The sequence below is a fragment of the Indicator indicator genome, chromosome 25 (genome assembly GCF_027791375.1).
Source record: "Indicator indicator isolate 239-I01 chromosome 25, UM_Iind_1.1, whole genome shotgun sequence".
Taxonomy (NCBI): domain Eukaryota; kingdom Metazoa; phylum Chordata; class Aves; order Piciformes; family Indicatoridae; genus Indicator; species Indicator indicator.
The window spans coordinates 3,733,171-3,757,581 of NC_072034.1; the positions used below are offsets into that span (position 1 = coordinate 3,733,171).

Below are 24,411 nucleotides of genomic sequence, written 5' to 3' on the forward strand. Positions count from 1 at the left end.
TTGCCCTCAGGTAAAGCGCAGGTGGTAGTGCTGCCTGCGGTGTGCTCGCACGGTCGAGACTTGGCACATAATGTTGCACTATTTCTGTAATGGGTACTAGGTCCGTGAGCAATGGCAGCAGCGATGCTGAAACTTGCAGTAGTCAGTACCTGTGAGGTATCGAATACATGGTACTCAGCCTTCTTGGGAATCGGGAGTTAGCCAGGTCCTCCACCAGCAAAGTTTGGGCTAGTAAAATCTATATCACATTGCATTTTTCCTCTTTTCTTTGAGGGGTAAAAAAGATGAGATTCTCCTACAGTCGTGCAGTGTTTCTGGGTCAGTTTCTGTGCGGCTCCTAATAGGGCTAATAGGCTCTGCTTTTGTACCCACCTTCATCCTGCTCCCAGGTCCTTAGTCCTGCTGCTTCCCATCATTAACTCTGCTGCTTATTCAGCTCCTTAATTAATTAGTTTAATTTACTAATGCAGCAGGGAGGAACAAGAAAATACCAACTCACTTCTCAGGTCACAGAGTTGAACTGGCTTACCAGATAGGAGTAGATGCTCCTGAAGGCTTTGCTAAGGCCTGTGGAAAATAAAGGAGAGGTGTTTGGTGTTAACCACATGGCTTTGGACTCGACGATCTTTGAGGTCTCTTGCAACCTTCTTGATTCTAAATCACGCCTATGAACTTGGTGGCTTTCTGTGATGGAGTTACAGCATCACTGGATAAGAGAAGAGCAACTGATGTCATCTGCTGGAATTTGTGTAAAACTTTTGACACTGTCCTGCGTGATATCCTGGTTGCCAGATTGGGAAAGTATGGATTTGAGGGATGAACCACTGGCTGGATAAGAAATTGGCTGATGGTGGTACTCAGAGAATTGCAGTCAATGGCTCAATGTCCAAATGGAGACCATTGACATAACCCTCCCGCAACGGTTAGTACTGGGACCAGTGCTGTATGACATGTCTGTCAGTGGTATGGACAGTGGGACTGAAGCACCCTTGCCAAGTTTGTTGATGACACCAAGCTGTGTGGTCCAGTTGACATGCTAGAGGGAAGGGGTGCTGTCCAGTGGGCTTTGAGAGGTGGGCCTAAGCCAACCTCATGAAGTTCAGCAAGGCCAAGTGCGAGGTCCTGCACCTAGGTTGGGTCGATCACAAGCACAAATCCAAGCTGATCAAGGAAGGGCTCTGAAACTTCTTGTAGGTTTGCTGAATACTTGCATTTATCTTGGAGTAAGTATCCAGAAGAGGAAGTGCAAATATTTTCATGGTATAAAAAGGTATTTGGAATGATTCTGTCTCCTCCTTCCACCTCCTCTTAATACATTTTGCTATTTAATATGCCCTGGGGTTTTTGGTTGGTGTTGTGGGGTTTTTTTGTTGTTGTTGGGGTTGGGTTTTGGTTTGGGTTGTTTTTGACATTTACATTATCTTTGCTTTCTTAAAGCTTCTTCCTTGTGTTTAACTGTGTCTCCTTTTCCTTGTATCACCCACACTCGATTTTATTTCACAGATTGTATTGGGTTGGAAGGGGCCCTCAAAGGCCATCTTGTCCAGCTCGCCTGGAGTGAGCAGGGACGCCTCCAACTAGATCAGGCTCATTTGAGGGAAGCTGAGAGATGGCAGCTGTTTTGCTTTAACAGAGTGAAGTTTTGACCCTGCTTTTACTTTCTTCTAATTTCAATTGTTTATCAGAATAGTCATTTAATACTGTTTAGCCAGAGTAAGTGTCCAGAAATGATGCTTTACCTTTAATGGTGTGACTTGCTATAGCCCTCAGCTAAGTACTGTATCGTTCAGCTGATTATTAATATAAATATCTTGCTGGAGGGCTTGAATAGAACTTGAACTTCGGTTGGGAGTTTCACCTGGCTTATCTTTCCAAGGTAATTGTTGACCTTTTGCTATCTTGAGTGGTCAGCTCACAGCAGGTAGAGAAGCTGATATCCGGCTAAGGAAGCCTGATTTGCACAATAATTTGAAGAGCATTTCCATTTTTGTTATCCTGTTGTAGAATCGGGCTTCCTCTCTGATGACTCTACTCAGGGTTCCTTCTGGGTAGCCTTGGCATAGGACTGAGAAGCCTTTCATATGGTGATTGGTACATTAATTACTTTAATTTTTGTGTTAATTTCATTTTCAAAAAGCTGTCTGCTTCTGGCAGCATGGCTTTGTTTTGCTTATGTGAAGTGCTGTGCTGATGGGCAGTTTTCAAGGACTCACTAGCTACAGCAAATTGAAATGTGAGCAAAAGTGATTGATGCATTGAAAAGGTTTTTATTTTTCAAGGTGAATCTGTACATTCAAGTCACTACCCGCTATCTAGTTTGTCCCTGATTTCTAGGGGCCTGATTCTGAAGTTCTCAGAACATGGTTTGCCATGAAAATCAGTGACAGTTGGTAAAAGAGCCCTAATTAAAGAAAAGAAAAACATCTGTTTAGGCATAGCACGGTGATTGCCAAAGGGACTAGCAAGTAAGGATGTGTTAGAATGCATTCAGAAGCAGGACTGGAAGATTTTGGAATCACTGCTCTTTGGTAGGGCATTGACAGTTGATGGAGTGAGTAGTTTGCATTTTTTACATAACAAAGATGATTTTTTTAATAAGAAACTTTACTATTACTTGTCCTATGAATATCAAGTAGGTGTCTGACTGTATCTTTACATTTTATTTATTGATCAGGATTAATAAATGCTTCTCGTTTGGAGTGAGCTTTGCAGTGAGCTCTTCAGCTGCTGGGTGTGACAACATAAATCCAGCACTGGATTTATGATACTTACCCTCTGAGCATGGTCCTCTTCCCAGGCTTTTCTGAAGGCCTCTGTATAATCCAGATTTTTTTTTTTTCCTGCTTTACTTTTTACACAAAAGGGTAATTTCTGAAGTGTGTGGTGTTCTGGGGTTTTTGTATGTTCTTTCTAAGGGTTTGTACTCAGAGATACAGGGAGTGGAGCACAAATGATTTCTTGTCTTTTTTCAAGACTAAGAAAATGTGAGGGAAATTGGGTTTTAGGTTTAGGTTTTGTGGGCTCTTTAAAAAGTGGCTTGCTCTTCTGGTAACGGAGCACATTTCTGTGACCATTTTGTGCTTTACAGAATTCATTTTTATGTATTTCTAATAGCACTGCTTGTCTGATAATGCACAAAAGCAGTTGCAACTGTGAATCCCATGGCTGCTGCTGAAATCCAGAAGCTGCTGTTAGAATTTTAAGAGGGAGGGCAGGCCGTCCACAAAGCTTTCTGAATTAATAGTACAAATTGTAACTGAAAAGCCTGCAGTTTGGTGCCAGCTTTTCTCCAGTGATTCTCTGAGGCTAAAGGGCAGAAATAGGTGCCATGAGACATGAGTTCCAGCTTAATCTTCACCACATAGTTTTTTTGTGCCCTAGTTTTCCTCCTTTTCTGTATGCTTTGTGTTTTTCTACACTACAAATAATGACTAGCACATGGTCTCACAGGGGAAGTGTGGAGCAGTTAAACTAAAATGAGAATGCTTAGTCTTCGAAATAAGACTATTTTGATTTTTCTCAAAGGTTATATTTGACTTTCAGTTGACAGGATGACAGGAATGGAGACTGAAACTGCAAGAGACAAAGCCATGGAAGAAGAAAGCACTGAGCAGAAAAAGGAGCGAGAGAAAAAGAAGAGGTCAAGGGTTAAACAGGTGCTTGCTGATATAGCAAAACAAGTGGACTTCTGGTTTGGTGATGTCAATCTCCACAAAGACAAATTTCTTCGAGAACAAATCGAAAAGTCCAGAGATGGGTGTAAGTTTATATTCACTGCATTTCAATAAACAGATGTGTTTGTCGTCCTCCTTTCACCATGCTGCTGGGGACAGTTACAGATCACTGTGAGGTGCTTGTGTGCTCATGGGGGAAGATGTTACTTTCATGCTGGAAACCAGCATTAGGGTTGGCAGCTCAGGAGGCAGAGCTTGGTACTAGTTGTTAGAAACTGTATTTAGTGTTCTCTTTGCCTTTTCTACCAGTTGCAAGTTAGAGGCATCTGCCAGGGCTTAAAGGACTGTTTTGGAGACCTGATTTTCTTTTTTTAACTGTATAATTTAAAGAATAAGCAAAGAAACAAGAGTCAACAGGGGAGGTACAGTACTTGGCTTGTAGGGTAGCTATATGCAGAAATTAAAATGTTGGTTGGATTTGTGGTTAGATATTGATAGTTTTTTGTGTTTTCTCCACAAATTTGGTATGTGAAAAATATTGGGCTACTATGGGCCTCTTTCCTTTAGACAATTTCTGGTGTGATTTATTTGACTTCAGAGTAGGAAGTTGAGCTTAGTTCTGAAACTATTGACTCATTCCTAAAAGAAAGTGATTTACACTTTAGCTCCAGTGACTAGAATGCATTTTTGCAACCAGTACATGCGTCCAGCTGCATTGTGTGAAAGGGGAGCCTGCCTACTGCTTGGAGTAGTCTTTAATTACATTGAACTTCAAGTGAGTTTTAAAGCAAAAAAGGCCTTCAGAGGTATAAAATGTACCCTGCGTTTTCCACAGATACCAGAGCTTGGGTGTCTTTGACTTACTTAAGACCAATGCAACATCATTCTGTGTCAAGGTTTTTGGCAGCATGACTCACTGCAACTGGAGTGGGAGCTGGGGCTCTTTTGTGTTGGAAAGGCTGCCTTAAACACTTAATTGAGTACTTGAAGGAGAGGCATGTTTTCAATGCAAATTGGTTTTGTATTGTGAAACTCCTTTAGAAGGGGGGGGTTGGTTCTTCCTTTCTTTTCAAACACAGTACTTATCAGTGGGGAGGTGAAAGAACAAAATTCCTTTAGAGGAAGGTTGGCACAAAAGAAAATTAAATATAGGTTTACTTGAAACTTTAATTTTGATGGTAAAATCTTTCTGTAAATCCATGGCAGCATGGTGACATACTTTACAAAAATAATAGCAGAGCCTTGCTGCCAGATTAGAACATAAAACTCAGGCTTTCTAGATTACCCTGATTTCATCATTTCCACCTTTTATTTTATCCCTAGATGTCGATATATCCCTACTTGTTTCTTTCAATAAAATGAAAAAATTGACTACTGATGGAAAATTGATAGCCCGAGCAGTTAAAAGTTCATCTGTGGTAGAGGTATGTAATATTTTGCTCCTGTATTTGCTAATACTGGAGTAATAATGATAGTGGTACTGAAACTGGCAATAATCTTGTGGAAAATGTTCATTTCTTGCTACTTGTAGCTGGATTTAGAAGGGACTAGAATCCGAAGACGCCAGCCACTGGGTGAGCAACCAAAGGATGTGGATAGTCGAACAGTCTATGTGGTAAGCTTGGGTTGGGAAATGCCTGGTGTTGGGTAGGGACCTTTATTTCTGACTCTGGAAACTCCCTTTAGCTTTCTTGCTGCTAATTAATTCTTTTAAGAATTCAAAGCCCCCTGAGCATTGTCAGTGATGATCTAATTGCTTAGGATTATTTACTGCATTAAGAACAACAAAGCCAACATCAAGCAGCTACATAGTTTTACCAGAATTAGAAGGCAGATTTTCCTTTGTGCATGCTTAATGCAGTATATGTATTTTTGGTATCAGAAATGCATCTATGCATCAATATTTTTGTTAACACAGGGTGGGGCTGGGCAGGTGGCTGTTGCTTGTAGTAAACCTCAATACCATGGTAATGGAGCAGTGAGAAAATGACATTTTCTTTCTTTCTCTCTTTTTTTTTTTTTTTTTTTTTTTTTTAGGAGTTGCTGCCCAAAAATGTCAATCACAGCTGGATTGAGCGAGTGTTTGGGAAGTGTGGTAACGTAGTTTACGTCAGCATACCCCGATATAAAAGCACTGGTGATCCAAAGGGGTTTGCTTTTGTTGAGTTTGAAACTAAAGAGCAAGCAGAAAAAGCTATTGAGGTGAGTAGTGGTGCCTCTGGTCTGTTAACCTTCTTCCTGATTGTCCCTGTGTGATAAGGATGCTGTAGTCTTCACTAGCTTACCTACTGACAAAAAAGTAATTCCTCACATACCCTAATTTAGACACTTAGCTCAGCAGGCCTTATGTTCCTGTCTCCTACCCCCAGATCTCCAGTCATTTCCACAGTTAAAATGTAATTTTAGTGTTAACCTGGTAGAAGCTTCGTGGATATTTTAGGGAATAATTTAGTTGGCCACTTTTGGCATCCTTTAGGGAAACTGAGATCTCTGTGTCACAGAACAATGGCTATGAAATTCCATCAGACAAGAGTGGTCATACCTAATACTCTGTATTTAAATCACAGAATAGGTTCACAGATTCATAGAATGGCTCAGGTTGGAAGGAACTGTCTACTCCAACCTCCCTGCCATGGGCAGGGACACCTCTCAGACTCTGCTGCTCAAGGCCTCATCCAACCTGGCCTTGCATGTCTGCAGGAAAGAGGCATCCACAGCCTCCCTGGGCAGTCTATTCCAGAGTTTCACCATCCTCCTACTGAAGAATTTCTTCCTTAGATCCAGTCTAAAACTACTCTCCCTCAGCTTCAAACCATTCCGCCTTGTCCTGTCCCTAGACACCCTCATGAAAAGTCCCTCTGCAGCCTTCTTACAGGATCCCTTCAGGTATTGGAAGGCAGCTCTAAGGTCCCTCCAGAGTATTCTCTTCCCTAGGCTTAACTCCAGCTCTCTCAGACTATCCAAAGGTGCTCCAGCCTTTGGATCATCTTTGGACCTCTTCTGGACTCACTCCACCATCTCTGTGTCCTTCTTACGCTGGGGACACCAGAACTGGATGCAGTATTTGGGGGAGAGGTCTCACCGGAGCGAAGGGGCGGAATCCCCTCTTTTGCCCTGCTGGCCACACTGCTCTTCACACAGCCTAGGATTGCAAATGTGGTTTGAAAGTTTAAAAGCAGTTCTGTTTCTGTGTCACAATGGTAACAGACATAAAGACATCACGCTAATAATGTGAAATCTAGCAAGCTCTGCACTGAAAAAAGCAAACACCAAAAAAACACCAACCAAACAAAAAAGCAGCCCACTGAAAGAACAATGTATACACCTCTGGAGTCATGAGAGGCTACCAGGGGTGCTGGTTTTAACTTGGATGTTGATTTGTTAAAAAAGAAATAGAATGTTTAGAAATGGTTTGTGGATTTTAATAGTTATTTATTTTTGTAGTTTTTGAATAATCCACCAGAAGAAGCACCACGGAAACCTGGGATTTTCCCCAAAACAGTAAAGAATAAGCCTGTTCCTACACTGAATACAAGTAACAGCACTGTGGTAGGTAAGTGTTAAGTTGCTGTGATCAAGAAACAAACTGTTTTGTGCGTCAGCTTCTGAAGAAAGGCTTTTGAACTGGTGTGATACTGCAGTCTAATCTCACTATCAAAATAAAATGCATATTGCTCTTTGCATCTAAGCATTTACAATTAGGAAAGGACCAATTTGACACAGATTGTTTCAAAAATATTTAGTATTGAAGGGAAAGATCCAGACATAAGAGCAAAATTCTACTTAAAACCTTAGTTCTGCTCAATTTGTGATCATCTGACATATTTCAAAGCAAACCTTGTGATATTATTCTCTCTGATGAACCTTTTTGAGAGAACTATGAAAACAGTGGGGTTTTGCTAACCTTCCTCTTTGGAATCCTCGCTTTTGAGCGGAGCACTCCTTAGTGGAACAAACTTTTAATGATGTATTTGCACTTCCATGATTAATAATTACTCATAAAAACCTGAGAAAAAGAATCCTGAATTGACAGTTGAGCATGTTTCCAGTAAATACAATCTACTATACCTTACACAGCAGCATTACAGAATTATGATGCAGCTGTCATCACTGAAACATTTTTCCTCAGTTCTGATTTATATTACAATTTCCCAGACTTCAGACATCTTCCCATCTTTTTCATAAGCATGATGATGAATCCTATTCCTCATTGTTATTACTAATCCTTTGTTACCCCAGTAACTGCTAGGACCAAAAATAAATTAAAACCTTGCCTTTTTTTTTAAGCCATGCTTTAAACCCCCTGAAGTTACTTTATGCTGCATCTTGCCTCTTACAACTTTGAAACAAGTAGGCAATATTGAAAATTGGCTATTATTTTTTTTAACTATGTTAATATTCTTTAGTTTAGAAGGCAAGTAGTTGTTCATTATGTCAATATTGTGATACATTTGTTGGGCTGAGTATCTCTTTTTTTATTCTAAATATTTATCTTTTTTTTCTTTTTTTTTTCTTTTTTATTTTTTTCATTTTCTTGCTTGTGTTGTTTGGCCTGGAAAGAAGAAAATGTCTCTTCTCAAAGCCAAGTAAAGGATGACATAAAATGTGCATTTGTTAAGGGAGAAGCAAAGAAGTCTAGTTTTTCATGTGAGAGTAAGTACTTCAGTCACTTATGACCCAGAGATCTTTCTCACTTTGTGAGACTGAGTCTTGCTTTATTTCTCTTCTGCTTAAATTGCCTGGGAAGAACTGGGGGCCAATGTATTGAGTCTCTCCTGTAGTTAGAGATGGGTGTTTCATTTAACATCCCAGATTTTCATGACAGGTGGTGTTGTGATTTTTGACTTAGCTCAGGTAATCTAATCTAGTTTTTAATCATTGGCAGTTTTAAATGTTGTGGTTTTTAATACAGAAGAGAAGAAAAAGAAGAAAAAAAAGAAATCCAAAGTGAAGAAAGAGAGCCATGTACAGGCAGCTGCAGAGACAAAGGAATCAAACACAAACACTACAACAGAGCAAGTACCCAAATCAAAAAGACACAGGACTTCGTCAGAGTGTTCAGAAATGGAGGGGATTGAGACTCACAGGCAGCCCTCAAGGAAAGAGAAAAGAAAATGGGACAGAACTGAGAGCTCAGAGGCACCTTGGGAAAGCAGACCAGGGAAGAGAAAAAGAACCAGCTCTGGAGATGGTGAGACATCAACTCCCAAAGTCAAGAAAACTGTTCACAAGGATGAAGTTCATCCTGTAAAAGAGGAAACCACAGAAGTTCCAAAGGAACCCAATGGTAAAATTTGTTGCATGTCTTTTAGTATTTGCATGATTTATATGCACAAATGAAATCAAACGGCAGGTCTTACAGATTGTCCCTCATAACTAAGGTAAGGAGAAAAGCTTGTGTTACAGAAACTGCATTCTTTGCAGCTGAAATTGTATTTGTAGGGGCCTACAAATGAAGAAATTGGAGTTTTAGTATGCTAGAGGGTGAGGAGCAAGTGAGCAAAGAGGGTTTGCAAAAAACGATGGAAAGCAAGAAAAGTGTCATCTGTGTAATACAAATGCATTAGTGAAGTGACTTGCTGAGGCCAGAGTATGTTACTTGCACTGTATAAGTAAACTTTGGAAGTGCTGGTGAAAGATTCAGATGCTGAGTTTCTGTCTTTGAAAGAGTGAAAACTGGTTAAAGGTTGTTCTGGTTGAACCTGTAGGTGAAAAATGGTTGATCTGGTGGAGGGCATCACAAGGTCAGTTTAGGAATAAGTGATGTTGCCTGCAGTTAAATTGAAACCTTGTGCTGAGTCATTCCAGGGAGATAAACTGCATGGAGAGGGAAGAGCTTTGAACACTGGAGCAGGTAAATCTCATCAGAAGTAAAAACTTCACAAAGAAGTTAACATCAATAGAACTTCACTGAAGTAAAGTATGGGTTACACAGTCAGCCTTGGCAAATGGTGACAGTACAAGAATCTAGATAAGATTAAAACACAAAAGAATAATATGATCCTGGTTTCTTACATGAGATAAGGAAAAAGAAAAGCCACAGATGGGATTAAAAGCTGCTTTGAAATCACATGTGGGTTGACAAGAACCCATGATTAGAGGCTACACTCAGTTAAGTGGACTAAAAATAGGGAGTAGGCTCCTATTTCTGGGAAAGGATTCTCCTACAGATTTGAATCAGAAAATCAGTGTTGGTATCTTTAAATATCTGTCAGTGTTATAACTGAAAATATGTTGATTTTTTTTTTTTTTTGACTTTTTAATGCAGACATTTCAGCAGAAGAAGACAAAGACAAAAAAGACACATCCCTTTCAAAATCTAAAAGGAAGCACAAGAAAAAACACAAAGAAAGGCACAAAATGGGTGAAGAAGTCATTCCTCTCAGAGTACTCTCCAAGTAGGTTATGAAACAACTGTGTGACCAGCTTCTGGTACCTGTGTTTAGTGGAACCTGGCTTCTTAAAAACCATGTATCTGAAAAGAGGTTCTCATAATGACTGCACACAGAGAAAAACACCTAACTCCCATTTTATTTATCCACTACCTCCAGTCCTGGGCTGGGTAGACTCAGCTATCCAGTTGCAGGAATTGCATCATTCAGAAGTTATGCAATAATTTTATACATTTTACAGATCAATATTTTGTTGTTTGCTATGTTGTAGATTCAGTTGCAAAAGCAGTAGTGAAAGCTTTTTTTTTTTTTTGCCCTTCACTTGACTGGCCAGCTTTTGCCTTTATTCAAACCTCAGGTATTTAAATGTTCGGGGGTGGGGGGTGGTTGGCATTTCTTTGTGGTACCTTTTTATTATTTCAAGTGTATAAATGTTTTCCTGGACTATGCAGTTGTATGAATCCAAGTCACAAGTGTATGAATCCCAGTCACAAGTTTTACATACTTTGAGTCTTTATTGCTTAGAGTCTTTATTGCTTAACAGGTTTATATACAATGCTCTCACAATATTCCCAACCTTTGCAATATTTTACTTCATATGTTTAAAATCCTTGCTTGTCTGACAGTCCATCACCATTGCTAAAGTGCAATTCCAATATTTTATTACAGAGTTGCATATTAGCAACAGTATTAGCCTGTAGCTGAAAAGGTTCAATTACCAGTTGTAAGTAAGCCTTGCTTAATTGCAATTAAGCCAATATGCAGCTGATCCCTGGACCAAATGATGTTATTGCAGAAGTTTGACAAAAATATTCCTGTAACTGTTGGGCTTCTAGGAGTCACCACAACTAAAACATGGAAGCACTTACTTTTTAGTCATCCAGCAAGTACCTCCATGTTAAAGTAGAGGGGGTCCTTGCCATCCTGTGCTGTACCATGATAGCAAAATTCTGCTTTATTCTGTTATCACAGAGGCCACATGTCCTTGGAAAATACATTTCCTAGGAGTTGCAAAGTGTTTTCAGTTGAGGAAAAAAATAGGACTCACCAACACTAAAACATGGAAGCACTTACTATTCAGGTGCAAAGCAAGCACATCCACATTTAAGTTGTGGGGATCCTTAAGTGGAGAAATATGTAACCAAAAAAACCTTCAAACAACAGTAAAAAATTTAAACAGTGCAGATAATGCAACAATAAATCCATACAGGTATCTGTTACTGTTAAGTCTGCTTCTTTGAACCTGAAAACAGCCAAGAACTTTAGGATCCACCGCCACTGAAACATGGAAGCACTTACTTTTGTAGGCAGCAGGTACCTCCATGTTAAAGCAAAGGTAGTTCCTTTAAAATTCAAAAATTGGTTCAAATATTTCAAATGTACAGGCCTCTGAAAAGTTGTCTTGTTCAGTAAGACTTAAGTTCCTGTGCCTTCAACTGCTTGCAGCCAAAATCCTTCCATTTTCTTTTTCCTGGATCTGAAAATCATCCCAGATGAAGCGTAGAGAGAAAAAGAAAAAAAAAAACAACAAAAACAAATCCTGGAGGGTATTTCAGTATTGTGATCAGGATTCACCTCTACTAAAACATGGAAGCACTTACTTTGTTTAGATCACAGAAAGCACCTCCATGTTAAAGTAAAAGGGGTCCACAAAAAAATAATAATTAAAAAAAATAACCCGGAGTTGTCGATGATGCTTTGTCCTTTTCCACCGAGATTCCAAGAACACTGCAGCAAACACAGAGAAAGTTTTACGTTTAGTTAAGTGTAGCAAAGAAGAGCAAAAAAAAAAATTAGTTTTAAAAGAGCATAAACATAGCAAATACTTGCCTGACTCATTCCCCATGCTCTTCTCTTCCTTCGAGTCAAGTTAGCTACCAGGACTTCCTTCAGCTTGTATTTATACCATACCTTGCCAAGGAATGGTGTTGCCTTTTTATCTCTAAGAATCATCAGGTGGGTCTTTTGTTATTTTAATGTCTTTGCTCTGCTGAGAATGTATGATCCTGGGTGAGTCTGGATGCTTTTTTTGAAGTATACAGTTGTCAATGTTAACAGCTAAAACCATTACCACAAGATATCCTCCTCTTTAAAAATCCTCTATCAGCTTGTTTGATAGCACAGATTAGGGTAACAATGAGTCGTTCTCACAGTGGCACTATAGGCATTGTGTTGCTGTGGAGCAAAGCTCTGGCTGTTTGCAGAAACATCTCCATGTGAAATGTATGTAAATATATAAATTGCTTCCATGTGGTGGTATTTTTTAACCAAAATGCATTTGAATAGTAAGGAATGTTCTTATCTCAGTGGGGTTTTGGTGAGTTTAACCAGTTGTTGATTTTCCATCAATGATTTTTTTTTTCCCCCTAAAAAATAAATGACTGAGTATAGTAACAAAAGAAGTGGGTTCACTGAACTGATTCAGTGAATTCAGAGTTCACTGTCTCTGACTTAACCCTGAATTTAGTGCTTGTGGTCTGTGGAGTAGAAAATATAATTTATCATGCTGTTCTATATGCTTCCTGAATATGTAAAACAAATTTGGGAGTCACAATCTGAATGCTAGGCCTGGGATAGTGAAAACTAAAGAAAATAATAAAAAAAGCAGGTATTGACAAGGCTTAATTTGACTTAAGTGCAGGGAGATTTCTGACAGCAAAACCAGCCTGTATTGCTCACCAAGTTCAGCTGAAGCTCTAAATTAAGTTTTCATCTGCTTGTTTACAAAGGTTATTTTCTCATTTAAAACTGACATCCTATACTTGCATTGCCTCTTACAGGACTGAATGGATGGATTTGAAGCAAGAATATTTGGCCCTTCAGAAAGCCAGCATGGCCTCCTTAAAGAAAACGATGTCACAAATCAAAACTGAGTCTGTGGCAGAGATGGACACTGAGTCTGGTATGCAGAAGAAGCCTCAGTCAGAAAATGATAAATGAAATCCTGCTTGTGATGGGTTTTCTCTTGTGTTCCTCATGGTTCCAGTACATAGACATGAATGATTTAAGACTCTGGTCTTCCAGAAACACTCCCAGATGGTTTTATTTCTATAATGCTGATGCTTTCTTTTGCCAAGTATTATTAAAAGCAGCTCTCCCTCGTTTAATTAGATTTGGGACTAAGGAATTTTTTAAGTAAAGCTTAAACAGGTCATTTCAGCATATTCCAGCTTCTTAAGCTTAAAGCTGTTTTTACATAATTGTTAGCATAAAAGCCTTAGAGAGGTAAATCAAGACTCAGCTTTTCTGATTAATTAACTCAGGCCTGGTTTGCTTAAGCTTAACCATACCTGCAGCAGTTTTTCTAAGGCATTCAAAAAATGGCTTGCAGTCGAGTTTTACAGCTTTATGGTTAAAGATACTTTGTAATTATGACCTCTGTGTTACATTTCTACTTTTTTCAGATATAAATTTGCCTTTTTTTTTCTTCCTGCTCTCGACCCTCTATACTTCACTATCTTACATACTGACATTTCAATGCTTGTCTGCTTATTTTTAATCAATGCAGAATTATGAGTTCGACTACAAATTACAATGAACAGAATGCAAAATAATCTTATAAGACCTTTGAGGCTGTAAACACTTTTTAAGACTCTTTTCTTGGGTCTGTTTTTTCTTTTTCTTTTTTTTTTTTTTTTACTCATATTAACTTTACCTTGTTAACAATCTTGATCTTAGATGTAAAAGCAAACAAATTAATCTGCAGCACAAATATTTGATGGCCCTTGTTCTATATCTTGTGTGCATCATTTTGCTTGTGTTCTTTCATAGCATCTTCGTTTGTCAAAATAATAAATTAATTGGGTTTTGGTCTTCCCCCCCAATTTTCAAACTGTCCAGCCACCAGTGAGGACTGTGCCCATCCCTCCAAGGCCAACACAATGGGGCCCCGCTTTGTGAGTGGAGTGATTGTGAAGATCATTAGCACTGAGCCCCTGCCGGGCAGGAAGCAGATCAAGGTAATGCCTTTGTAACCTCAGGGTAGCTGTTAGCCTTTCCTCTTAGACTGCCCCCCAAATGTTTTGAATATGGAATGCCACTGAAACAAGTCTTACTGTTTTTAGGTTTGTGGTGTTTTGTTGTTTTGTTTTTTGTTTTTTTTTTTCCATTTTTTTGGCCATTGGCTGTGTACAAATTCTTCTCCAGTATCTCTTAATAACAGATTTTACAACGGCAAAAGAAGTTAGAGGATGTTTCAGAGCAAAAATTAGCCTTTGCTAATTGCTTCAAGCAATGTCAAGTTTATGCTGAAAATAATGATAAAAATAACTAATGCTTGAGAGGATGAGTAGTTCTTTCCAGTTAAAAAAGAGAAGTCAAGGACAGAGTAGGTGCAGTACTCTGTGTTTGTCATCATGCCAGGCATTCTAGCACAATTCAGATCAAGACATCTCTATTAGTCTATTGGAGTTTTTACTGTTAACAGGAATGTGGGGACAAGCAAACGCTCTCTGCATGAGAAACAGTTACTGTGTTTTGTTTTTTCTAGTAAGAAATTCACAATTACAAACCCTCCAGTTCAGTGAGAGTGACAGCAGTAGATTTCCAGTAGTTCATTCACCCATTTCTTTATTGTTTCATCATCATAGAACCACTTAGATCATCTCTAAGGTCCCTTCCAACTTACTCTCCAATCTCCCTGCCACGGATAGGGACACCTCTAAACTAGACTTGGATGCTCCAGACTTCGTCCAACCTGGCTGGCCTTGAACACCACCAGAGAGAAGGCATCCAGAACCTCCCTGGGCAGCCCATTCCAGTGTCTCACCACCCTCATACTGAAGAACTTCTTCCTAAGATCCAGTCTAACCCTCCTCTCCCTCAACACCATTCACCCTTGTCCTGTTGCTAAGCACCCTTATGAAAGGTCCCTCTCCAGCCTTCCTGCCCTCAGGTATTGGAAGGCAGCTTTGAGGTCCCCCCAGAGTCATCTTTTCTCCAGGCTGAACAACCTCAGCTCCCTCAGCCTGTTCTCATAGCAGAGGTGCTCCAGCCCTTGGGTCATCTTTGGCCCTCCTCTGGACTCACTCCAACAGCTCTGTGTCCTTACACTGGGGACACCAGAACTGGATGCAGTTTTTGAGGTGGGTGTCTCTGTTTGTCCTATGGCAACTGCTTTTTCTTTCCCAGTTTAGAAAATAAAACAAACAAAAAAACCCCACAACAACAACAAAAACAAACTGCATCTGAAGTAGGGTATTTTCTTTTAAGAAATAAAAGGTTTAAGGTGCATCCATTTGAATGGCAGTATTAAAAGTTTTCCAAAGGCGAGAAAACATTTTTTTTTTTCCAGATACTGAATTTTCCATACATGTGAGACAGGACATTTTTTGTCCACAAGTTGCAATTTTGGTTGAATATATCTGGGAATATTGAAACAACTGTCATCCATGTTGGAATAAATATTTAGACCACTTTGGTTCAAAATGGGAGCTTTGAAGTCACTGGCTGCTTGCAAGCCTGTAAAGTTTAGTGTGTGCATGAACCTAAGTAAGATGAGAAACCTGCTGAAAACAAACTGATGATAGAGTTTCAACCTAATCAGTCTTATCAGCTTAGGTGTATTTGTAGGCAGTTGTCTGAGTGCTGGAGACACTGAGAGAATGTGGTACTTGTCACTGTAAGGTCTGAGGGCCCCTTTGACTGCAGTGTACACCTCGCTGGGTTAAGTTTGTGTCACAGCTTAACATAGAGTGGTCAGGAGGTGAACTTACTCTTTCTGCCAGAGCTGAAAACAAACTTAGTTTAGCATTTCCAGGTGTTTTAAGGTTTTCTTTAGGGAAAGCTAACCATAAAGTAGAAGGGAACGAAGTAAGATTAGGGTAGTCTTTCCATGGCTTTGGTTCCTATAGTCAGTGGGTAGGCAAAGTGTTTCACAAAATGTTACCAAGCAAATAAAGCCAGTTTTTTTAGGGGGACATAGAATTGGAGAATACAACTGCAGCTGAAAGAAGCAATAATCTTGAGGGTGCACCAGCCCATTTTTGAAGTCAGCAGTGGAAGTTGCAAGCTGTACCAAACACTTCCTGGAGTTTTCAAGCTCTAAGAGTTGCTGTTAAAAAAGGTGTAACTGACAAAAGCTCTCTTTGCCCATGCTAATGTCACAGGTACAGCAAGCACTGCCACAAAGCCACACATCTGAGCTGATCTTTCTTCAATAAGCTTCCAGACTTTATCTGTATTTCCCGGGCTGGGAAGATCTTTGCAGAGCAGTTTCAGTACTATTTTGGTGTTTCAACATTTTACTTTACAACTTCTGTATTTTGCTACTAAGGCACAGCTTAGAGATGTAGTAAAGTTGAATTGTTCTAGTTTTCCGTATAAACAGGACTTTGGAATAATAGAATTAAGAGTGGAAAGCAGCTTTGGTTTGCTCTCAGATGATCTCAACAGTACTGGCACTTGATTTTTGTTCTGTTTTAAGGCTGTTGGTGTTAGTGGAGGGTTAAAAGCAGAGTGTAATTCTTGAATAAGAGCATCTTACTTGAGCTGCCTGCTGTGAACCAAATTGACTAGGAATGTGTGGTCTTAGCTAATTTCCCTAACAGCAGGTACGAAGAGTGAAGTGCTTCATCTGAAAGAGCATGTGTGACTCTTCAGCTGTCAGGGAGAATTTTCAGGCAGAGGTCACTTCATAAAGATAGGAAGGGTTGGTTTGCTACTGCTCATTTCTCAAATAGGGTTGGTTTACCACTGATTTATCAAATAATCTGCCATGAGTGGACTTGCTTTTACATTATTTTATGCATAGAGTGAAGTTAGGTCTTTTTTTTTTTTTTCTGTTGGACCAACATATTTCAATGTTGTAGTATACATTTTTGCTTAAAAAAAATCATCCATGTAGACTTGAAATAAATGGGTAATTACTGATGTCCCATTAGTAAAATTATTTTTATGCAAAAAAAACCCTGCTTTAAATTGTTCTTGGAGAGCAGGAGGAGAGAGAAACAGATGTTGTAGGGACTTAAATCAGAATTCAGATACGTAAAGTATTACTTCAAAACTATTTGTAAAAAGATCAAATGAAAAAGTTCAGTTATTGCCTTTCTGCTTCATGACCTTTTTGACAATGTCAGTGATCTACAAATGGTCGAAAAGTCACTCATTTGATATTCTCTTTTGTTCCCTGCCTTGCTAGAATGCTTTGGCAGCGCTGGCTGAAGTTGCCTATGTGGATATGCTGGAGGGAGACACAGAATGTCATGTCCGTTTCAAAACTCCAGAGGATGCACAGACTGTTGTGCGATCACACAAAGAAATACAACTCAAAAACAACTGGAAATTCGAAGTTCTCACTGGTAAGACTTCCTCTTTTTTTTTTTTTTTTTTTTTAAGGTGGTACAGGAGAGGACTTAAGTACTGTGAAAAGGATTGTGTTACATGGTGACTTTATGGATATGCTTGTGTAGCATTACTTTTTTCTGTAATTTTCATTTTGCTATTACAGTGAAGTTGGTAAAAAATCCAGGAGTTTTATGGCACTGTCCAGAACAAACTAATAATTTTCCTTGCCTTTATGAACTTAATTCTCTTCTTTTGAGATTGATTGATGTCATTTTTAGTGGTGATTGACTGTAGAACTTAATTCACATTGCAGCTTTATGAATTTAACGTTCTGATGATGCAAAGGAATTTTAAATGAAGATTTTCTTGTGTGTGAAATAGCAGGACAAGGATCTAACAGCATAGGTGTCCTTACAGTGGTTTTAGCACTTGCCTTCTAATTAACCTTTCTTGTTTTTTTTTTCAGGAAGGTGAATAACTTATGCCTGAGTAATGCCTTTTTTTTTAATTGTATTTACAGTAACATTTTAACTGGTTTATTTTGGAATTTTATCCTAATGTTTGTTGCTTTTGTTTCTGAAATTACTTTGCTGTTCTAAATTGTGTTATCTTGTATTAGATTGGAGTAGTCTTCCAAATGTAGAGAGACCTCTTTATGGAAGTGAGAGTAATAGAAGTGTGGGGAAGGAAGATCTCTCAATTTTGTTATTATATTCATAAAACTTTTAAATACTAGACATATGCTAAAAATCCAGATGCTCACACACAGAGAAAAAAGGCCAAAACTCAGATAAAACAATCCAAATGAGATTTGCTCAGCTTTGCATTTGAATGTTTTCCACACTCCTGCACACATCTTCACACAGGGCCCAGTTCCATGCATGCAGGGATGTAAACCCCTGTTAATGTCAGTTAAGGCTTGCAGAAGGAAGAGGTAAAATGGAAGCATTAACCTTCAGGATAATATCAAAGTTAAAGTTTGAGACTCGTTGAATGCTGCTAATGGTCATTTGGGGATAGTTTTGTCTCCAGAGCATTCTGCATTCCAGAACTTGAAATACAGCATTTTGCAGCTGTGTGTTTTGTGTGTTTCTGCCTCTGGTTTTGTATCCATATATAAAAGCATAGCAGTAGATCAGGAGTAAGTACTACATTGTAGGAGCTTCCCATTCATAGTCTTAAGATTATTTTTTTTCTCAAAGTGGCTCATTGAAATGAGAATGGAAAAGCTGCTGAAGAATGCAGAAGGATTTCAGCTTTTCCTGGTGGGATAAAGTGAATGCAGTGAATAAGGATAAGGAAAGAATCTTTAACATGCTCTGCTGCAAGGACTAAAACCTTTCCAGTAACATTTTGCTTTTTAGAACTTTTACAACTTCAGCTTTTCATCTGACAAGAGAATAAACATCTCTGGTAATGGTTAGATGCTATTGCGATAGAATGTATAAAAAATGCTGTTAAGCTCTATGAAAAAAATGGTTCTCAGAAGCATTAATTCCATCACTTTTTGTGGGAATCTTTTCCAAGATCATTTGAAAACTTCCCTGTAACTGAAGATCTCCCACGAGACCGTACAACAGACATTACATCACATCACAGAGTTTGTCACCATAATTGCAGCACAAACCAGAGGAAAGGGTGGCAAACTACTTCTTGCAGCAAAACAGCTGCAAAACGATTTCCTCTCCTTCCCCCTCATATCCAGGCATCCCTAATTGCCCTTGAAGTCCCCTGAGTTTGCTTCTAACAATGGCTTTGATGAAACAAAATCATCTCAGCCATTTTTACAGTTATTCTTTTTTCTGTTTGATTGTTTAAAACTGGTCAGAGGTTGAGTACATCAGTAAATCAAAGAGCCTCTGAGTGCTATGGTGAAACTCGAGCAAAAGCTGAGCTACTTCTGCTAATTACATGTAGAGGGTGGTGTTTGCATATTCCCTCAGTTATTCTTAAGCTTGTGAAACTCCTTGCTCAGGAAAACTTACTTGGAAATGCAGTCCTAAACTTAATAAAATGCATAGGACTTTGGTTGAGGTCCTGTTCGACTTGTACAGAGCAGAGACCTTGGTGTCAGCTTTGAGCTTCTTTGGACAGAGTTTTTTCTTTTCTTTGCCCTCCTCTCTGTGTGCAGCTCAGATGTTGCAATGCTCTATGACTTCTTTGATTATGAAGTTTAAGACTGATGAGGAAATAGTTGTTAGGTTTCCCTAACAGGTATTTTTACCTTGGTAAAAAAATCCCTCCTCCTCACAACTGAAAACATTGCATCCACTTGTGTTAAATACATTTATTAATGTATTGTACTGTTAATTTCTTTTTCAAGGTGATCATGAACAGCGTTACTGGCAGAAGATTCTAGTGGACAGACAAGCTAAACTTAACCAGCCTCGAGAAAAGAAGAGAGGCACTGAGAAGGTAATTTACAAGTAAAGGTTTTACCTGTACAGCCATGATTAAAAATATGACTCTCTGTGTAGGTTTATGCCTTCCCCTCCACCCCCCAGTACTTTAACATTTAACTCTGTATTTAATCAGTGAAATCACCTTCTGCTAACTTTGCAGCAGGGTGTTAAGAGTCACAAAACAGAGAACATATGGCTGTCCTGGTCCAGTTGCCAAATGCAAGGCTGATCTTTGTAGAGCTAGTTGGATGAAAGTTAAATCCATTACTAAAAGCATGAAGTTAATTTCTATGCTGGGTTTCCTTTAAATCCCTATCTGGGTGAGCTCATTAAAAAGTGAAGTAGTTTTGATTTGGTCTAGTGTGATGAAGGGAAGTGCTTTAGTCTTCATTCTCTGGTATGATAAAGGAAATGGTTTTCTTTCAGACTGCATCTTTTTTTCTTTTCTCTCATGGTTTATACAGGTTTATTTAGTTCTGTGTGAGTGCTGGTGTGTTCCTAGTGTAGTCAACTGTGCACTAATGTGTCTGTTCTGGTCCAGAAAAATCCAAATGCTGCTGCAAGTATCCATAAGCTGAGCAGCTTCCAGACCCAAACTGCCTCACATCTGGGGAAATTCCTTTCCAGCCTTGACCTTGACATGCCTGCCAGGCCACAAGGAACTTGCAGACTGCAATCTCCACTCTTGCCCCAGAAGATTCTTCCAGGCAGAAGCGTTCTTAATTTGGCTAGTCAGCTCCTTTACCTGGTAGAGGGGAGCCAAAGAGTATTTCACAGCCGTTTTATTGCTGGGTTTACTTCACAGGCTGCAGATAAGATTTCTGAGTTGGCTTTAACCTCAATCTTTATTCTGCTGCTTGCAAAACTTCAAAATCATCTGACCTTAATTATTTGCTGGTGACTTTGGAGACTTTTTGTTTCCTAGGCACCCCAGTGACCACAGTGCCATAAATTTCCTCCTTGTTCTCTATGTAATTGAAAAGAAAGATGACATTGACCTGAAGGAGCAGCAGTTGTACAGGTCAAACCCTTGCCTTGTACAAGGCATACTTTGCATGTATTATCTTGTTGGTCTAAATGTTCTGTCAGAGCTCCTGCAGACAAATGAATCTAGTTCTTTTAAACAAAAGATGTGCATAAAGTATTTCCCCAAATGACTGATTTAATTTTCTTAAAAGCATGGAAATGACATTGGCTCAAGACATTCTTTAACACAAGCAGTGAGGGAATGTGAAAGCTATACAGCTTTAGAGCCTTTTACTGAGCACTGCCAGGGTTTTCTTCAGTTTTTTTTTTCTCAGTGTACTTTTACTTTTTGAAACAAAAGGTGCCAGTGGCACCTTGGACTTCAAGTTGGAGGTGAACTGCACTCTGGTTTCTCTTCTTCCTCTTTTGAAGGTTGGTATTTGTTGACCAAACTGGTGTAAATTGGCCAGTAATGTACCTCATTGAGGCTTGCAAATATAAACTGTCTCAGTTCTGCCTAACAATAGCAGCACTGGGGGTGCAAACTCCTGCTCCTCCTCCTTACCCATCACCTTGCTGCTCTAGGAGGTGTTAACTTCAAAGCTCAGTGAATGCTATTTAAATGCTAACACTGTGAGGCAAAACATCCAGAAAAGAATGCCTCCCTGGAGAATGCCTCTTAACCCTGTGATCACTTTTTGACATGCTCTATCCCAGAAGTATAGACTAATAAGAAAAACAATGCTTCATTCTCTATTTATTAATATTAGTTGTTATCTTTTATTTTACTCTTCTTCTGAAGTAGAAGTTGACTTCTGTTAAAGGCCATAATGAAAGGGAAAAAGTAATAAAATGACTCATAATTAAACACAAGCAGCTGAGTATGCCATTAGTGTGTCTTCCTTGTATACATTATTTTCTGTTAAAGGGGTTTTAGTCCCTTACAGGATCTCTCTTTGAAGATGAGTGTTTGTCTGTTAGCTGTTTTATAATAGAGACATCATCTTATACTTTCTTTCAATTAGTATTTAAATGTAGGCATAAAAGTTCCATTCACACAGGTTGTACAGCTACAGTGGTCTCAGTGTGTTCACAGGAATAACGAGCATACAGATTGGTGCATGGCCCCTTCCAAATCCACCTTCTTTCTTGTTCACCTGCATGATAAAACCACCTTAGTGATTCAATGATAAAACTGCAAACCCTTCTTACCAGAGTTGTTTTCTTAGGGCACTGTCAGTTTCTGCAGACCTAAAGCAGCTCGTGAGTTTCTAGCCTTAAACTCTGGGCTGATTAAATGCTCTTGTTACAACACAAAGGCATGAGTGCCTCCAAGCTTCCCATTTTGATCTGGGCTTTTGGGGGAGGTGGTGCTGCTGAACCTGCTTTACACCTTGTAGGGCCCCTTACAAAGGAGGAAGTTTAAGAGGGTGGGAGTGGTGGTAGAAGTGAAAGGCATTTGATGAGGAAGTGAGAATTGGGTATTTGGGAAGGGCGGAATAATTTGCAAAATATATGGGAAAGGAGGATAGTGGGAATGCCTGGGCACAGCCCACACCATTCCTTCTCACTGTGCCTGGGGGCTCTGTCCTTGCAAGACAGACCAGTTCCCTGTCTGCACTGGTGAGAAGTCTCACACCAGAGCACAAATGAGCCCCTTTCCCTGCTTCTCTATTGAAGGTCTGGGTAGCTGTTTGGAGACAGAAATGATGTGCATAGAAATGAGTGCTGATACTGGATTGATTAGCTGGAAATGAACTTGAGGCCTCCTGCAGGTTCTGAGATGCTGAGAGAGAAACACCCCTATGAACTGGGGCATTTCACATCTTAAAGCTTTCTTTCCAGTGTTTGTGATTTTCCATTCCATATGTTGAATCAATGAGCCATTGTACTCATTGCTTCTTGTTAGTTTAATTCTTAACCCACTTTTTAGGTACCAGAAAGAGAAAGGAAGTTGTAATTACGTCTTTAGATCCGTTTTATTTCTGGAGAGTGTTTGAGAAAGCTGCTGTGCTGTTGAGAACAAGTTAAGGATTGCACTCAAGTTAAATGCTGGGGGCAACAGGGTGGTGTACCAGTTTGACTGGTGGTGTAAGGACATTGCACACAGCCAACATCCGTGTAACATCAGTGTGGGGTGTAATTCCTGGAAATGTTCAAATCTAACAAACTGTCTGCTGGTGAGGAAGTGCCCCTTCACCTCAGCACCACCTCATATGTTCTTAGTAGTCTCTACCAGTTAAGTGAATGCAGACTGATGCTGGTGCATTACAGATGTGCCTAGGGTCAGAGCACCTTCCTGCTTTCTCACCTTCCACTCAGATTAGGCAGCCTGTCTTGTTGCTTGCATTTTGTTTTGTTATTATTTGTTACCTTCTTTTTCACAGTTACCTCATGGGCTCTGGTTTATGGTTGAAGAATCTTAATGGGGAAACAAAGCTTGTACCTTTTTGTACCTTTGCTTCTGGGTATTAATGTGACTTTGTTGCAGTACTGCCATTAAATCTGGGAATGTTCTAGTGTGGGTGCTTTAAAACCAAGTATGCTTCTAATGTTGTTCTCAGTTTTGCTTTCTGCCTGAAGACACAGTACCCAAAGTTAGAAATTAGCAGCTTAGTTATGTTCCAGGTGAGTGTTTCTCATCCTGGAAGCACTCACCAGGTACCCTAGTGATTTAGGTAACTGAAAACAAGCAAATCCCTGGTCAGACTGGGGTTGGAGTTAAGGATTCCCAGTTATCAGTGTTCCTCCAAACTGCACCATTAGCTCTTGAGATTCATTCTCAGCAGGCTTGTTATATTGTGCTGATTTCCCAGCCTGAGGGATGGTCCCCATCTGGATTTCAGTGCTTTTGTTTCTTTGCTGAGTGCAGAAAATGACACAATATTCCTAAGGCATTCTTTTTGTGGTCTGACCTGGTTTTTCTTAGCTCGGTAACAGCAGGAATCCAATAGAAGGTCTGTCTTGTTTTGTTATGTTTTGTTTTAACTTACTGTATGGGACTGCATTTGGGGATTTTTGAAGTTGTGATTTTTGTTTTCTTCAACCATGTTGGGAGGGAAGAGGGGAAGGAATGAAATCTGCTGCACTGTGCAGAGGCTGAAGAGATGCATCACTGGTTTTGCTGGTTCTGAGGCAACACTGAGATAAATTCTATCAGGGCTGCTTTAACTGATGTTGTTAGATGTACAGGTTAGCTCAGCTGTTCAAAGATTGGCTTTTTCTTATGAAGCTTGATAAATCAGTCAATAATATGGTCATGACTGTGAGGTAAGATCATGACAATATATTTTTCCTCTAACCTTTGCTGCCTTTTTTTTTGTCCTGCTTGCAGCTGATTGCCAAAGCTGAAAGAATGAGACTTGAAAAGACTCAACGAACAAGTAAACATATTCGCTTCACTGAAGAGAAGTAACCAAGACTTGATTGTGATCTCACAACTGAACTAGATATTTAAAAAAGAAAAACACAAAAGGAAAACAACCCCCACAGCCACCACTGCTTACAGCAACTAAACCCTTTCTAAGGAGGCATCACAATCAGTTTGATTCATAATTCTGCAGACTGCAGGTATGAAGATTGTTCTGAGTCCCGTTTTAAATAGGCTGAATGTTTACTGCTTCTGAGCCTCTGGGTAAAGCTTTCTGGGAAAAAAATGTAAAAAGAGGTCTGGCTTTAGTTCACTTCTGGGTT

The 24,411-nt window shown here is 39.5% G+C and overlaps 1 protein-coding gene across 1 annotated transcript; it reads left to right on the plus strand.

Moving 5' to 3' along the window:
* The first annotated feature begins 3,551 nt into the window (after window positions 1–3,551).
* LARP7 (La ribonucleoprotein 7, transcriptional regulator) lies at window positions 3,552–24,411 on the plus strand. The gene is given in 13 exon segments (XM_054392302.1): window positions 3,552–3,759; window positions 4,998–5,098; window positions 5,206–5,289; window positions 5,712–5,876; window positions 7,119–7,227; window positions 8,587–8,973; window positions 9,845–9,862; window positions 9,943–10,072; window positions 12,847–13,016; window positions 13,907–14,025; window positions 17,205–17,364; window positions 19,674–19,765; window positions 24,053–24,411. Coding segments are annotated over 13 exon segments (1,824 nt in total). The 3' UTR covers window positions 24,134–24,411.